We start from the raw sequence: 17,563 nt of genomic DNA, 5'->3' as shown, positions 1-17,563 counted from the left end.
GGAGGACGTGTACATTCATGTCTTGATCCTCCCTCGCCACAGACCATTTCTGATGTTTGTGTTCAAGGGTCAGGCATGGCAATACAAAGTCCTATACTTTGGGCTCTCCCTGTCCCCCTGTGTCTTTACGAAGGCCCCACTTTCAACTCGAGAGGAGTTGTGTGATCACAGGGACCTAGTGCTTCAGCACCTCAGTCAGTTAGACCGGCTTCAGGTCAGTATGTGAAAAGGCCGATATGTCACCACCTATTCAGCCCCTGAATTGCTCCGTGCTGTCCACATTCTGTGGGAGCTCAATTGTGCCACATACGCGCTCTCACAACAGCTCACTTTCCCTGGGGAATGACGACTCCATCCCCAGATGGTCCAGCTAATCTGGAGTCAATTTGGAGAATCCCTTTAAGCTGCTTGATTCAATCGAGCTGAAGTTCCTGTCTCTCCAGATAGCACTTCTGATTGTACTCACTTCCATAAAGAGGGTTGTGGACCTCCAAGCATTTTCGGAAAGAAAAGAGTGCCTTGTGTTTGGGCCGGCTACTCTCACGTTGTCCTGAGACCCTGGCCTGAATACAGGTCCAAGGTTCTCACCACTCCCTTCCAAGACCAGGTGGACCCCGGAGGAGGCAGATCCAGCCTTGGCATTGCTGTGTCCAGTAAGAGCTCTTCGCATATATGTGGACTGCACCCAGAGCTATGGAAGCTCTGAGCAGCTCCTGGTCTGCTTTGGAGGTCAGTAGAAAAGTAAGGCTGTCTTCAAGCAGCATATGTTGTTCGACATAACTCGTAGTAACCGACAGGTAGGGAATGTCTCTGTTATGTATAACCCTTGTTCCCTGATAGAGGGAATGGAGACATTATGTCCCCATGCCACTACCTTGAAGCATGTGCTGTTGCCGGGACACATTCTTGGCTCCTCGGTGTAAAACCTGAAGAGTGGATGCCCCTGTCGCCTGTATTTATACCTGTATGAATGGGGAGTGGCTCGGGTATGCAAAATCCACAGGCCAATTTTCATTGGCATTTTCTCTTAAACTCAGAGATGATTGAAGTGAGACCCCATATGTCATTTGACATAACTTCTCCGTTCCCTCCATCAGGGAACTAGGGTTACGTATGTAACTGAGACGTTTTTTTTCTTCACGATCTCTATAAGTATAATATATGTATCTATCTATCTATCTATCTATATATATATATATATATATATATATATATATATATATATATATATATATATATATATATAGAGAGAGAGAGAGAGAGAGAGAGAGAGAGAGAGAGAGAGAGAGAGATAAGATTTGTTTTCTGAGAATATCCTGAATAAATTGTTATATTACATTATATTATAATATTTTTTACGAGTTTTAGATTTTTCAAAGAACCAACCTTTAAAATTATTAAAACATACTTCTCACTTAAAAATGGGGATTTTTTTTTTATTGCATTTATCATATAATACACACACACACACACACACACACACATATATATATATATATATATATATATACACACACACACACACACACACATATACATACACATATATATTAAGATTTTTTTCAGCTTTCATCTGGAATAAAGTATTACATTTTAATATTATATTATATTAAATTATATTATATTATCACTTTCAGATTTTTTTAACCATAAATCATACTAAACATGCTTTGATTTAAGTTTAAAACCAGAAGAAAAAAAGTTTCATACTTTATTTTAAAATGCAAGATATTAAGAAATTAATCTTGAATAGTTGAAAAGTTATTTTTAACCCACTTTTGCTTTTTGTTTGAATAAAAATATCTCACTACATTAGCTTTGATTTCTTCTTAAAGCAAAGGGGAAGACACATTTAAAAAAAAAATGGTTTGGAAAAAATTAACTTAGGCTATGTGTCGTAAACAAATCTTAAACAGTTTACCCCAAAGTATTTTCATTACCCAAGGGTAAATCATTTTTTCATCCTGTTTTTAAACCATTCTTCATTTATAGGAACTGTTCTTTTAATATCCCACTCAACTATTATTATTTATTTGTTTTCTGCATGTTTGCATGTTTACGGAAGAATTATTCAGCTTGTTTTGCACTGGAAATACGTCAAAAGAATCTGAATCAGATGACTGGTTATGTAGGTTCAGGCCGAGAGGTCATGTGCTCGTTCTGTTTCTGCGCATCTGAAAGCTGATTGCGTAATTGGAGTAACACGTTCAGTGGAATTTTGGAGCAGCTTGTGTGACTCGAATCCTGATGAGTGATTTATATAAGAGAGAAGAGGGATGAATTCAGGTCGAGGAGCGCGAGACGGAGGCAGACAGAGCTCTTGAGATCTAACGAGACACCCTGAAGTGTCGCATACGGAGAGCTTTTGATAGTCTTGGTGAGGAAGGCTGGATTAACCCTAGACCTGGTCCCACTGGATTATGACGGTCCTGCTCCGAGACGCTCTATTCCTGACTGGGCCAAAAATAAAACGCAATAACTGGCTTCTTACATGCCGCAATGTTTTGGTGACGTCAGCGTAACTCTTTGCTTAGAGAGAATTGTTTGTGAAGGTGGTCCGAACCGAACGGCACTGTATCGCCACCCATCGGTCATCAGGTGAACTGCAACTGCAAATCTGCGAGTATTTACATGCAAACATGGTGGTTCAGATTGTTTATGTGAGCAAAGGTTATTGCAGGAGCGCGTGTCTACATTTATGATGGTCATAGTGAGGGATTTCCGTGTCAAATCTTATATTATGTAACACACTGAGACACGCTAAATGAAAGGTTAAAACATTATGTGTGCATATGACTTAAATCTCATTACATGAGCAGTTTATAATACAGGGTACAATTAATGTACACTGAAAAAAAAAAAAATTATTTTAGCTACATTTAAATAAACAAATTTAGTTGACTAACTTCTAGCAACATTTGTTTATTTAAATGTAGCTAAAATAAATTGAGTGCAACCACTTACCTTAAAAAAAGAATTTTGAAAAAAAGAACAATGAATTGTTTTTTTTTTCAGTGTAATTATATTTATTTATTTTTAATTATATATTTATTAACTTGTTATTACATTATTTAGCATGATATAATTTATAAATTAGATATAATTTAATATATAATGATTCATATATATTTGTTTATTTATTGACACTATTATGTTAAGGCCTTAAAAAGTTTAAATATAATTATAAATAAGATAAAAATATAGATTTATTAAAATTCAATTTCTTATATTACATTATATTGATTTTTTTTATATATAATATATATTTATAAATAATAATAATATTATTATTAATCCTAATTGTTTAAACTGACAAATATATTAAAGGCTAATATAAATGCCAGCTGATCTTAGATCTGCGGTTCATTTTACAGATATACAGATATCATGTTGCATATCACATCATTCTATGTGAAGTGAAAGAATGAAACCTTTAAAATGTTCCAGTGCACAGGCTGCATGTTAAAGAGCAAATTTAGACTGTAATGAAATACTAATCACTGACACGACACTGACATCTACTGATGAGATCACAACATCACATATTCATCATGTAATAAAACAGGTTTGATGTAGGCCGACTGAAATCGCACAATATATTTTTAAACCTTTATTTCACCAGACAGGATTTTTTTTTTTTTTTTTTTTTTTTTTTTTACAACACTGTATTTGAAATGTTTTGTGTTTTGGCGAAAGGATGGGGAACAAATGCGAATGAATGAAAAGTTAAATCAATTTAAATGATTGGTAGCTACGCAGAGTATGTTACTTATAAACAAACTACAGCTGCCAGTATTCGCTGTCGGGCATGTTATTTTATTATCTTTACAGGCTGAACAATAGTGGATTTTACCAATAACATTGACTACCACACTGGGCGGTGGCAGATTTATTATCAATCTTTTTTTTTTAATGATTTGAATGACAACAAACAACACTCCAGATTAAACAGTGCTTAACTGTATTACGGGGGGGGGGGGGGGTGTACTGTACTTTTTAAATATATATACATATCATTTCATTGTTAATTATGCCTTGATCACTCGAGTTAGTTGCATTAACTAATGATAACGAATCATGTTGAAATGATTGAACACCGAATTTATTAACCTCAGACCTGAGTTTATCATGGTTGGAACTCAAAGGGATAATGTGAACTACATACCAATGCACTAATATATTGATTGCCTCCTCTCTTTACTCCACTTTCTCCATATTATATTATATTATATTATATTATATTATATTATATTATATTATATTATATTATATTATATTATATTATATTATATTACATGTAGCTAATGTACTGTATACATATGTTTTAAATCTGCATCTGAAGTTTTACAGCTCCATTCAGGGCTCAGCCTCACGTGTCAAAACAAACAGCACGTGCTGGTAATGTTTCCGCCTCTAGAGGGCGCCCTCCCACTGTATAATGACAGCAGGACTTCTCAGCAGCTCCTCCAGCAACGGAGCAACCCAGAAAAACTATCGGCATGGATTTTTGCCGATAACCGATTGTTCCGTTAATCTACTGGGCCGATTAATCAGTAGATTTCTTGATATAATATTTTAGATTTCCATATTTATATGTTCTGTTTTCACTTTCATTTTAGCTAAAGATTTAGTTTTGTACCCTAATTTTTAAATATCTTTATAGTTTTGTAATTTTTTTATTTTAAAGTTTTAGATTATTTAGTTCGAGTTATTTTCAGCTTTAATTGAAAATGAGAAGTTTTTAAAACGATTAAGGTTGGTAAAGATACATAATTGTGCAATTTAAGTGCTAATTCCCGTCTGTGGTTTCCAGTAATAAGTGGGAGCAAAAGCAGGATCAGTGAACTTCATACAGTTTAACACTGTAAAGCTGCATATTTTGTGCATATGTATTTCTAAAGCATCTAAATACTCAACATGATAACAGCTTTGCTGTTAAACCTCTTATTCACAGTCTACTACATGCCTTCTGTTGTCTACTGTCAGGGATCAGGCAGACCCTTTCCCAGCCAATCACCAGCACTCACACTCTCCCGAATTCTAATCACCAGCACCTGATCTCCATTACCCCTGTACTATAAGACACCTCCGGAAACCCCAGTTCACTGTCAAGCCTCCAACAGGAATCGACCTCATGATCTTGTCTCCAACTCACCTTGTCTTCACAGAAACACCAGCAGTAACGTATACTTACATTTGAGAAGTTAACCTGTGTGTCTTTGTTCTCCTGTCTTCAGAACGCTCTTGGCACTATCCGTGATCTGAACTCTCCTACGTACCTCGATATCTCCTGAGTGCTCATGTGATTCTTCGACCATTGAGCTCCCACTGCAAAGAGAAGAGACAAGTATTGATATTCACGTATTGTGTGGCTTTGACGTCACGACACATAACGGACTCCTCTGGCTTTCACAGAAGCGAATTCACCTGGCTTCCACGGACACGAACTCCACAGAACCCGCACAAAGATTACACTTACTTCCCTCTCACGAACCCTTGTTTAAATAAAGGTGGGCAGAAGCACTCTGGTTCCAAGAAAGCGCAGTCACTTCATCATTCCAGAATTTTATTCCTCCGTAAGCGAATGATTACTACATTTACGTCAAGGAAAGAAATCTGTGTCGGAATACTCGCTCGAATGTGGAACCCTGGCCGCAGCGAATGGATGGAACGAGAAGGCCTTACTCATGGTGTACCGGGAAGGGCTAAATCCTACGCTACGGTTACAGTTCGCCATATACCACGGGGGTAGGAGCCATCTTATCCCATCAACCTCAGCAAGCTCAGAAACCAATGCCCTGTGCATTCTTTTCTAGAAAATTATCCTCTGCGGAAAGGAACTATGATATCGGCAACTGGGAATTACTAGCAGTGAAGCTGGCCCTTGAGGAATGGAGGCACTGGTTAGAGGGAGCCCGGCTGCCTTTCCTTGTACTCACGGATCACAAGAACCTACAGTATCTCAAAGAAGCTAAAAGACTTAACCCTCGCCAGGCCAAGTGGGCACTATTTTTAACACGTTTCCATTTCCTCATATACTACCATCAGGGATCCAAGAATCCTGGTAGACTTAGATAGATTCTACAAGGTCTGCAAGCTCATTCCATTAAAAATCCTCCCCACAGCTTTTGAAACTGCCCAATTATTATTCAACCATGTATTCCGTAACTTTGGTGTTCCCGAGGACATTGTTTCCGATAGGGAACCTCAGCTTATCTCAAGGGTCTGGAAGTCTTTCCTTGCCATGCTCAACATCACTGTCAGCCTAACATCTGGATACCATCCTCAAGCCAATGGACAAACTGAAAGAAAAATCCAGGACATCAGCTGTTTCCTTAGGACCTTCTTTCACAGGAACAAGACCTTATGGAGCAGGTATTTAGTTTGGGCCGAATATGCTCAAAACTCCCTCAGACAAACATCAACCAATCTCACCCCATTCCAATGTATTCCCCTGGTCAGGAGAACCTTAGAACGTTCTGGCCATAAATTACTTATTCCGCGACTGCGAGCGGGTGTGGAACCAAGCCCACCATCACCTTCAACAAGCGGTCAATCGCCAGCAAGGTTTTGCAGACACCCACCATAAGGAGAACCCTCTCTACCAACCCGGCCAGTTAGTATGGCTCTCCACCCGAGACATAAGATAACAACAGCCATGCCAAAAACTAAGCCCAAAATACATCGGATCATTCCCCATAGAGCAGCAAATCAACCCGGTCACCTATTGACTCCAGCTTCCTGCCCAGTACCGCATCCACCCTACCTTTCACGTCTCCTTGAGAAACCCAGCTCCACGACCTCAAGGCAGACCCCCACGATGCCGGAGATTAAGGCCCACTGGCACGGACCCTGGACGGGGGGGTAGTGTCAGGGATCAGGCAGACCCAGTCCCAGCCAATCACCAGTGCTCACACTCTCCCGAATTCTAATCACCAGCACCTGATCTCCATTACCCCTGCACTATGAGAAACCTCCGGAAACCCCAGTTCACTGTCAAGCCTCCAACAGGAATTGACCTCATGATCTTGTCTCCTACTCTCCTTGTCTTCACAGAAACACCAGCAGTAACGTATACTTACATTTGAGAAGTTAACCTGTGTGTCTTTGTTCTCCTGTCTCCAGAACGCTCTTGACACTATCCGTGATCTGAACTCTCCTACGTACCTCGATATCTCCTGAGTGCCCATGTGATTCTTCGACCATTGATCTCTCACTGCACAGAGAAGAGACACATATTGATATTCACGTATTGTGTGGCTTTGCCGTCTTGACACGTAACGAACTCACCTGGCTTTCACAGAAGCGAATTTACCTGGCTTCTATGGACAGAAACTCCACAGAACCCGCACCAAGATTACACTTACTTCCCTCTCACGAACCCTTGTTTAAATAAAGACTGTGTTGAATTCACGTACCTCTGCCTCCGTGTACTAACCTGACATCTGCTTTATAGTTTAGACTTTTTTTTTTTTTGTTTTGTTTTTTTAGCAAGAAAGGTCTTTTAGTATGAATGTGCAAACGTCCTCCTTCAGGAGGGATGACACTCCCAATCCTCAAAACATCTCAAATCTATTGAGGAATGTTTGTTTGTTCAGCTCTCGATCATCAGTGAATTGCATTTAATTATTTGTTATGATCATTTAAATAACATTTTGAGAGTGACGACTGACATATCATATTATGTATGTATCTGTTATACTGTTATAAAGATCTCATTGATTTACATCACAAGAATCAGAAGTTCATATAAATATCAGCATCTGTATCCAATTACATATTTTTGTTCAGTTTGAGTCTCTGAATAAAACTGAGCTGTTTTTTCCCTCCATATTTTCACTATGACAGACTATGAACCATAAAAGACATATGCATCAAATATGATGCAAAGCACATATGCATTTATTTTAAATATATTGTTTAAGTGTTTTGTCTGATGGTTTAATAAAGGCAGAGATGTATAGTAACGAAGTAGAACTACTTCACTACTGTACTTAAGTACTAAAAGGCGGTATCTGTACTTTACTAAAGTAAAGTTCATGAATCGGACGCGTATGACAGAAACGGTTCTTGACTCGTGAATGAGTCAGTCTATTGTTCATTATCTGGCTCGGCTCGGTGTTCTTCTTCAGTTCTCTCTTCAGTTCAGTCAGTGTACTGTTTGAGTAAATTATTACTCCGGGATATTGGTTTATTTTAACTCAGAGGGAGTGTCAGACACATTAAACAAGTTAACAGCTTAAGTCATTTGTGGATTAATGCGTATTGGAGACGCGAACCGTTTAAAATGATTCAGTTAGATTTGGTGAACTGTTTCAAAAAGATCCGGTTACATCTAATGAATCATTCCCGAAACGGATATCACAAACTGCTTTGTTTTCAACTGTTACAACAGAAACGGAAGAGAAGACAATGCTGAATAAAGTCGTAGTTTTTGCTATTTTTGGACAAAAATGTATTTTCGATGCTTCAAAAAAAAACTCTGATGTCACATGGACTACTTTGATTATGTTTTTCTTACCTTTCTGGATATGGACAGTATATCGTACACACAGTTTCAATGGAGGGACTGAGAGCTCTCGGACTAAATCTAAAAATATCTTAAACTGTGTTCCAAAAATAAACGGAGGTCTTATGGGTTTGAAACGACATGACGGGTAAGTTATTAATTAAATTTTTTGATAGTACTTGTACTTTTACTCAAGTCTGGGTCTCTAGTACTTTATACATCCCTGAATAAAGGGTTCCCTTTCAGTGACGTCTATAGTGACCAACGAAATTAGGATATCGCTTTGATAGACCAATCTACTTCGAGTGTAAACTAAACGAGCCAATGCACATTGGCATGCAATTATTGCATCCAGCTGCCGCTGATCACAGCGTGAGTATAAAAAGTCAGCAGGTGCAATGCATACCAGATTTTCGATTCGGAGCCGAGCATTAGTATCGTTCTTCTCAACGGTGTCTACTGTGAACTACGAGTTCAGCACGCTCTCGGAAGCTTTGTGTTGTTGGGGAGACGGTGCTTCAGCGGTGGTCATTCCTGAGTCGAGTGGGTTGTTCACTTCAGGCTGCACTACCCCCTGTCGTGTTGCAAGTGGCCAATTCCTGGGCGGGAAGACCTGGTGCTTCCTTCCCGGGCCTATAGGCATTCGTCTGGTCTAACCGACAGTGCCTATATGGCTTGTGGGGAAGCTGCTTCTGCCTTACATGCTATTTCGTTACTACAGAACTTCGCGCTCCGAGCATCGAAGGTGTAACAGTGTCTGGTCTGTGTATCCCTGGGTGTCCACTAGTGGTCTCACTTCCCCATATAGTCACCCCACTGCAGGTGCTACATTTCCCACAAGCCTTTGTCTGATTCATCACTGTTAATTGCACCCCTGTTAATTGCACTCAGCTGTTCCCATCATTTTCACCTGTCCATATATACCCTGTTTGTTTCTGTCAGTTTCATGGAGTCCTTGGTTTATGTCACCCTGCTTTTCATGTTCCCTAGTGTTTGTCATGTTTCTTGTTTTGGACTGCTTTTGTAGATATTGACCTGTGTCCCAGACACACACTCTTCAGCGACGCAGTCAAGAACCTGGCCCAGCAGTTCTCATCTGCACTGGAGCAGACTGAGGCGGTCCAACCCTCTGCCCAGCAGGCAGCTGGGTTACGACTTATCTTGTATCTGCGAATTTTGAATAGGGCCCTTCATCGGCTACCGTTCAAGATGTTGACGCAGAAACGCATCTTCGGGTGCATCTGTCCCCAAAATTGGTTTGCAGCAATCGAGCTGAAGGACGCATGCTTTCATGTGTCGATCCTTCTGTGCCACAGACCTTTCCTGCAGTTTGCGTTCGAAGGACAGGCATATCAGTACAAGGTCCTGCCCTTTCGGGTTGTCCTTGTCTCTCCATTGTCTCCACCAATGCCTTGAAGCTTCACAAAGGTCACTTATGAGGCAAGCACGTGCTGGTCCGAACAGACAACACAGCGATCGTGGCGTACATCAACCGACAAGGTGATCTGCTTCTCGCAGAAAAGACCCCCTGAAGATGCCCGATTGCTGTCTTGCTTTCTGCAGCAAGGGCTGGAGCGAAAAACTGTCTCCCTCCACCCTCAAAGTTCAGGTTGCCGCTATTGCTACGTACCATGACCCCATGAATGTGAAGTTGTTAGGTAAACATGACCTCATCATCAGGTTTCTTAGAGGGGCCAGGATGTTAAATCCTTCCTAGCCCCCCTCTATACCCTCTTGGGACCTGACTCTAGTGCTAAAATCAATACAGCAGGGCCCATTTGAGCCTTTGCATTTAGTTGAGTTAAAGTTTCTTTAATTGAAAACTCTGTCCCTGTTTGCACTGGCCTCCTTCAAGAGGGTAGGGGACCTGCATCCCCGTCAGTCGACGATTCATGCCTATAGTTTTGGCAGGCTGACTCCCAGGTAATCCTGAGGCCCCGGCCCGGCTACGTGCCCAAGGTTCCCACTGCACCCTTCAAAGACCAAGTGGTGAACCTGCAAGTGCTGCCCCTGGAGGATAGTGGAACTGAGATTCCCCAGTTAGTGTCGGCTTGCTTAAATTGCTCCAGAGTGTCCGTGTCAGGTAGACCCTGTTGAGATCCTCCATCACCTGGGGCAGCTGGACGCGGCGGAATGTCCAGCGCCAAGCCTACATGATGAATCCTTGAGAACCATGGAAGGCTGGGTTCCATATTTAAACCTAAGCAGTACCCGTATGCATATAGTCCAAGGTATAGCCTTAGAGCTCGTGTTTCCCCAGCAGACTTCTGCCCTCCCAAGAGGGTTTTAATCACCTCAAAATTTGACCCCTAAAACTCCTTTGAGAAGGATAGGGCTTCCACAGCGTCCATGTTTAGAGCGGAACGGGCACGTTTTCCCAGTTTTATCCAATCTCACCCAGTGGGTGAGTGGAACTACCTGTTCCGAACCCCGGCCTACACCTAATATTGGTGCAGGCACCTCGCACAGGGCACTGGAAGGGTCACTGGAAGGGGCAGCTCCATGGCGCTTTGGTAGGGATAACCAATTTCTTCGGTGACCAATGTCACGTCGAGAGTGACCGACTGAAAGGGAACACCTTGGTTACGTATGGTAACCCTCATTCCCTGAAGGAGGGAACGGAGACGTCATGTCCCATCGCCACGTTTGCTGTACCACCACTGAGCTACCAGGTCTCCGGCTCGGCTCTAAAGCGAAAACCTGGTATGCATTCCACCTAGCTGCCTTATTATACTCACGCTGTGATCAGCGGCAGCTGGATGCAATAATTACATGCCAATGTGCATTGGCTCGTTTAGTTTACACTCAAAGTAGATTGGTCTATCGAAGCGATATCCCAATTTTGTTGTTCACCGACGTGACGTCTCTGTTCCTTCCTTCAGGGAACAAGATTTACCATACGTAAACGAGACATTTCATTTATTAAAAAAATCTATAGAATTTTATATGTGAGACTTTAAAAAGAAAACTCTTTGGTTGCTTTGAATGTATAGTTTTTCAGCAATTACAATTGAGTCTCAAAAAAAGAATTTGTGGAAAAAAAAAACACTGACATGCATAAAAATTATAATAATACTATACCTAAATAAAGCCTAACACCTTTTTGATCTAAAAAATCAAAACACATGCTGTGCAAATCAAACCTCACACAGTCTGGCAGTTGTGTCGTTTTTTGTTCTCTGGCCAAACATTTCTAATGCCAAACATGTAAATATATGCATACAATTAAACATTGTGTTTCTGAATAGACTCCACAGTGTTATTTGAGGTAACATTTTTGGATAATATCCCAGTGTGTAAACAACGTTATTTGAATAGTAATTATGGCTCCAAATTTGACTTTCATTGAAACCAGTACTGTTCCCTATAATCATCAACCAATTAGGCAACTTTTAACTAGCAAAGCGATGTTTGCTGAGTGTAATATTCATTAAGATTGTAATATATATGCATATAATACCTTGGCAAACATCTGCTTTATGATTCGGTGTTAAACGGGGACACGATGCTGTGGGTCCATCGAGTTTGAAGAAGATTGAAAAAGCAGAAACCAGGGAACAGGAACCACCAGGTGAAATTCATTGAACAAGGTTTACATAACTCAGCACACACTTGGCAGATCAGAGACATGCGTGAGGTTCCCATTAATCTGAATTGGAACGGCACCCATAGCGCCGTAAATTTTCTTTTAAGATGCCAGGAGGATTTGCAACTACAATGAACCGTTTCTACGCTGCCATATTTACAACAGGAACATTCAGAGTACTAAGGGAAGCCAACATGTTTACTTTGGGTGAGAGAAGGTATTCCCTGCTTCATTGCAAGTTATTACTATACCTAGAAAACTTCAGGGCATCCCAGGACACATCCCAGTCTCTCTCTTCTAACATAAAGTTGTTAAAAACTGTCATCAAATACTCAGATTTTACTCATGAGCTGTAATTCTGAATGACATCGAACTGGACGCATTCTTTCCCATCGGCCCCCTTGATCGGTCTACTGAACGCCTGGCAGCTAAAAAAATCGTTTTTGATATTTTTCTATTCTGCCACTCCCTGCTTTTAAGGTCACGGGTTTGCTTTCCACCACCTGCGTCAGGCGTCTTTTGAAGCCCACCCTGAAAAACTATAAGGAAACCATCTGTTAGGACATTAGAGGAAGTCCCAAATGGTCAAAGCTGATATCCAAACAGTTCTTCATCTTCTAGCTCCCCCCGAATCTCAGCATGGCCCTGCGTCTGGGCTGGAATGAGCCGAGGGGCCCCGTCCATGCTGGAGGCCAACATCTACAACATCTCAAATGCGATGCTTTAAGGCAAAACTTTACAGGCACATGCATTGTATTTTTAAGCATTTGTCAGTTTTGACATTTTGGTCTGTTTGGCTTTCCCTAGTGTTTGTTTGATTGCACTTCATCTAGTTGCATCAGTCGAATTAAATTGCAATCTTTAAACAAGTTTTCAGTTTAGATTTTTTTTCTCCACTTTAGCAGCACTTGCATGCACTAAAATGTATATTCTGTCTATATTCTGAAGGTTTTTACAGATTTTTTTATATATATTTCATTCACTTGTTGTATACTGTAGTTAGCATTTAATTCCTGAAAGCATGGTGAAAATATGTTTTTCTTTTTCTGACTACTGGCAGTATTTTCATTTATTTATGTATGGAGTGATAAAAAGAGTAATCCAAATTATTTCTTTAACATGTAAACAAAATGAAATACATTTTTTGAACTATGACTTTATTAAATGTTCAGATACATTTTCTGGAAATTTATGAAACTTGGTGCATCTTTATTTAGATTGCATATGTAATATTTCAGGAAAATTTGTAACGCAGAAAAAAAAATATTATTTATCTGATATTAATTAATGCAATCAATCAACCGTGTATTGTTTTTTTTGCTAATTTTTGTGCAATTCATTTGAAGTGTCTTGCCTTACTAAAAAAACGTATCTGTTTGGACAAGATAAAGTAGTTTCTCAAATGATTAAATACTGCTTGTTTTATGAAGGCAGATTTGGCTAAGAAAATGTTTTTGTAATTGATGTTGTGCACTTGAGAAAGAAGAATTATACTTAGAGTTCCAAAGGTTTATTTTGGTGTCACTTCACAATGCAAATCATGACAGACGACTAGAAAGATAATAAAAAGACAATTGTAGAAATACATAAGTGCTTGTAAGAAATGACAGTCAGCTTTTTGGTTAAAAAAAATTAAAATAAATAGCTTCAAATAAATGCAGTCTGTGCTAAATCATATACACTCAGTTCTATACACAAGTGAGCCTTAAAGACGGATTATTTCTCCTGCTGAAATTGATCTTATATTCAATAATATACAACTTATCTAAGCACATTAAGCAAATCTAATTCTATAATACAACAGTCAATTAATTACTAGGAACAACAACAAATCCTCTTGTCAACCAGGCACAGAGAGAAAAAAACAAAAACTTTAATTTATCAAAATCATCAGATGACACAGCATTTGTGGGATTTTTGGGTGGGCAGATGGGTTTGTAAGGGCAACTCTTATAAAAACCTTCCAAGTTGATGTGAGCATTTCTATTCAAGCTGTAGAAACATATCTAACCTTGTCAAAGCAAACAGTCTGGGTACAAAAGCTGTACATAAAAGACAGATTCTCAGAACCCCAGAACAACGATTTAATCGTTACTTTATGTGACGTCAGACATCTGGAAAAAGTCCTACTGGATGAACTCTTTCAAAATGTCACAGGTGTTTTTATTGATGACCTCACGGAGCTTACGGACGCGACGGACGCTGGAAAGGACGATGAAGCTGTCTGGCTGCAGGACGGCCATGCCGTTGTCGACGTCCCCCATGATGATGATCTGACCGTCGGAGGCGGTGACGTTTGGACACGGACAGGCCCAGTCCATGTTCTGCAGCGTCACCTCCAAGGGCTCGTTTCCAAAGAACTTCAGCCCCATTTTCTCATCCTTCAGAATCTCCTCCACGGTGATCAGAGCGTGGCCCGAGTCCTGGTCCTCGGTCAGCTCCGTCATACGTCCCAGAATCACGAAATCGCTTTTGCAGAAGCTGGTCACCATCTTGTGCCGCGGCTTGCACGGCTTGCAGCGATGGTTCCTTGGGAACGGGCAGGCATCCAAACACGCGTCTTTGGTTTTGAAGTTGTTCTCGTTGCCTTTGCAGCCGCCGTATACAAATGGTTGGCATTGGCGCTGGGATCCGCTGTAAGCCCAGCGAGGTTCGTATGCCTTGCATGGTCCCTGGTAGATGGGGAGGTTACAAGGAGCGGCGAGTTCGTCCCGACAGGACGACATGCAGGTGTCGTAAGCGTCGAAGTGGTTGCGGTTTTTGCTGCAGTTGCTGTAGGTGAAGGTGAAGCAGTTGTTCCTCTGGGGGTCGTAAAACCAACTCAGCTTTTCCTCCCCACAGTCTTCGCCATCAGGCACCTTAAAGCATTCCTCTGCCGGGAAACGAGTGGAGTTCGACTTCGTGACTGGCTCTCGCTCAACTACGGATAGTGGGAAATGCGCTTGGAGGGATCCGCCCGCATTCGTGGCTATGCATGTATAGACGCCTGCATCTTGCAGTTGAGCGTTGTAGACCACCAGTTGGCCGATGTTGGTGACCACAACGTTCCCATGCACGTGATTGGGTTTCAAGACTACTTTTCCTTGGCCGTCCATCTGCTTCTCCCAGGTGATCTCTGGCTTGGGCCGGCCAGCGACTTCACAAAGAAAGCTGGCCGTGTCGCCGACGAACACAGACTGCTGCGATGGGCTGTTCGCCAGGACGGGAGCGTGCACATCTACAGGAGTGGTGCGCTGCAGCGTGGTGGTGGGCAATGCGGTGGTGCCTGCCGGGAGAGGACTAGTGTTGGGCCAGGTGAGATGGAAGCGGCACGTCACCACTGATAAGGAGATGCCTTTGGAGCACGCTTCCGCGTCCATGTAGCACTTGTTGTAGTAGGTCATCCCATCTGAGGCACAGGTGAAGTGGGGCTCTCTCTCGCAGCGGTCGCGGCACTTGCACATAGGCTGGCCGTCCCAGATTTCACACTCGGAGCCCTGCTGAGTGCACATGAACTTGTCACAGGACGCCTCCTTTGGCATGCCCATGGGCCCTTTCTTGCCTGTAGCGTCGATGTAGCGGGCCGCCACACAGCTGCGATTGCCGCAAACATTGGCACAGCACTTTTCGAACGTTTCACATTCCTAAACAAAGCAAAGACAGAATGCATCATTATGCATGGTATTTAATTTGTATTCTCTTGATAATCATGATTACACAAATGAAAATAACTATACATAGCATATATATACAGTATGTATAAAGGAAATGGACATGCATGCATATAAATAATACATACATAAAATATTATATATACATATATAAATAAATTAAATGGACATGCATTTCATTTTTATCCTCTTGATATTCATAATTACACTTCTGAAAAGAACTATACATAACAATAATTTGCTATTATATATATATCCACATGCATGCTGTATAAAGTAAATAAAAATATAAAAAATGTATATATGTTTATACAAATAAAATTGACATGCATGCAGTTTATACACACACACACTGTATATGTAATTAATACATATAAAATGTCATGTGTGTGTGTATATATATATAAAGGAAATGGACATGCATGCATACAAGTATATAGATACATAAAATAATATATAAACATATAAAAATAAATGAAAGGGACAAGCATTTCATTTTAATTCTCATGATAATCATAACAATAAATGGTTAAATAAATAAATAAATAAATATATATATATATATATGCATGCACATTCATGGCATTCATTCATTCATGCTGTATAAAGTAATGACTGTACATATACATGACATATAAGTATATACAACTAATTTCAATGAAATGAAAAGGCAAACCTGATCAGATTCACATTCTCTCGTGCAGGTGCTCATTGCGTCAACCCACAAGTTTGGGTTCATGTCGTTTGGACAGATCCCTGCGTGGGAATACGCAACTCTTTGCAAAGTCATGCCTTTCGCGCATTGCCTGTCCACAAATAGCAGCAAAATCTGTCCCGAGACGAACCAGATCCAGCGAGGAAACAGCATCCACCACATGTTGGAGGGCAGAAATGAGGACTTATTTTGAGGAGTAACTAACCTAATTTTATTGAAACAGCTGAGCCAGAATTGAGCGCCTCGAGCTTCCAAGCAGCAGGAGACAAGAATAATAATTAAAAAAAAAAATTCTCCCAGTGTTTCAGAATACTGTGAGTGAAAAGTGAGTTTAGATCTCTGTATTTATACTATTTAATAGTTTTGACTTCTTGAGCAACAAAGGCTATTCTCCTAACCACAAAACTCGCCTTACGCGCTATGACAGTTATGAATTACTCTGTAGTTCTAGAGAGAGGATTAAAAACATCTGGTCCAGATTTGGGTTGGTACTAGGACACCTGCCTCTCTTTGAAAGTGCTCTAGGCTGCTGCTTTAACCCTTTATCCACGTGATGCGCGCTCGCGAATTGCGCGCGTGTGGGAATTGCGCGCACGCGATCCTTCAGCGTATACCACATAAAAACCTTAAAGCAAGAACGTCAGTTTTCAAATATCAATGTTTAAGTAATATACACCCGTTTAACCAATCACAGATAACATCTCCATCAAACCAGAGCAATATAAAGGCATTCCAGGACAAAATGTGCAAGGTAAGAAAAAATGTCACAGCTTTTACGTTTATCGTAAAATTCCTAATTACGGATCAGATATATGGTATAAAATCTAATCCTGTCACACAAATGCAAAGTCAAATCCACTAGGTTATACTTTCTTTAATCGCCAATTCCAATATATAAGGAGTAGTCTAGTTAAGTGTGCGAGTAAACAGCCTATACATAACAAAGAGGAAAAAACAGATCCATCGATAATGCTGTCGGTATATTTTAACATACAGTAAGTAAGTAAAAACATAAGTGTAGTACAACACAACTAAAGATGCACTAAAGACGCATTTGATTCTCTTTTAAAACACTAAAGTTGTGCACGAAGACGCGAGCGCGC

At 40.6% G+C, this 17,563-nt stretch overlaps 1 protein-coding gene and 1 long non-coding RNA gene across 2 annotated transcripts; one reads left to right on the top strand and one right to left on the bottom strand.

Annotated features, from left to right (window-relative positions):
- The first annotated feature begins 1,902 nt into the window (after positions 1-1,902).
- Positions 1,903-7,412, top strand: LOC113112033 (uncharacterized). Its single transcript, XR_003293383.1, has 2 exons — positions 1,903-2,598; positions 5,238-7,412. It is a non-coding gene; the product is annotated as an uncharacterized LOC113112033 (long non-coding RNA).
- A 5,866-nt stretch (positions 7,413-13,278) lies between these two features.
- wfikkn2b (WAP, follistatin/kazal, immunoglobulin, kunitz and netrin domain containing 2b) lies at positions 13,279-17,191 on the bottom strand. Its single transcript, XM_026277393.1, has 2 exons — positions 16,422-17,191; positions 13,279-15,718 (listed from the first exon to the last, which is right to left on the bottom strand). Exons 1-2 carry the CDS (start codon positions 16,620-16,622, stop codon positions 14,222-14,224), a joined length of 1,698 nt encoding a protein of 565 aa, XP_026133178.1. The 5' UTR covers positions 16,623-17,191; the 3' UTR covers positions 13,279-14,221.
- Between the last annotated feature and the right edge of the window lie 372 nt (positions 17,192-17,563).

The sequence above is a fragment of the Carassius auratus genome, chromosome 12 (genome assembly GCF_003368295.1).
Source record: "Carassius auratus strain Wakin chromosome 12, ASM336829v1, whole genome shotgun sequence".
In the NCBI taxonomy this organism is placed as follows: Eukaryota; Metazoa; Chordata; class Actinopteri; order Cypriniformes; family Cyprinidae; genus Carassius; species Carassius auratus.
Note: the sequence above shows the minus strand (reverse complement) of the source record. Positions and strands in the feature narration are given on the sequence as shown.

Excerpts from the sequence above, each read along its gene's own strand:
- wfikkn2b (XM_026277393.1), bottom strand. The coding sequence starts at position 16,622 with ATGTGGTGGATGCTGTTTCCTCGCTGGATCTGGTTCGTCTCGGGACAG. Across the intron at positions 15,719-16,421 it reads GAGAATGTGAATCTGATCAG|GAATGTGAAACGTTCGAAAA; the intron begins GTTTGCCTTTTC and ends TGCTTTGTTTAG.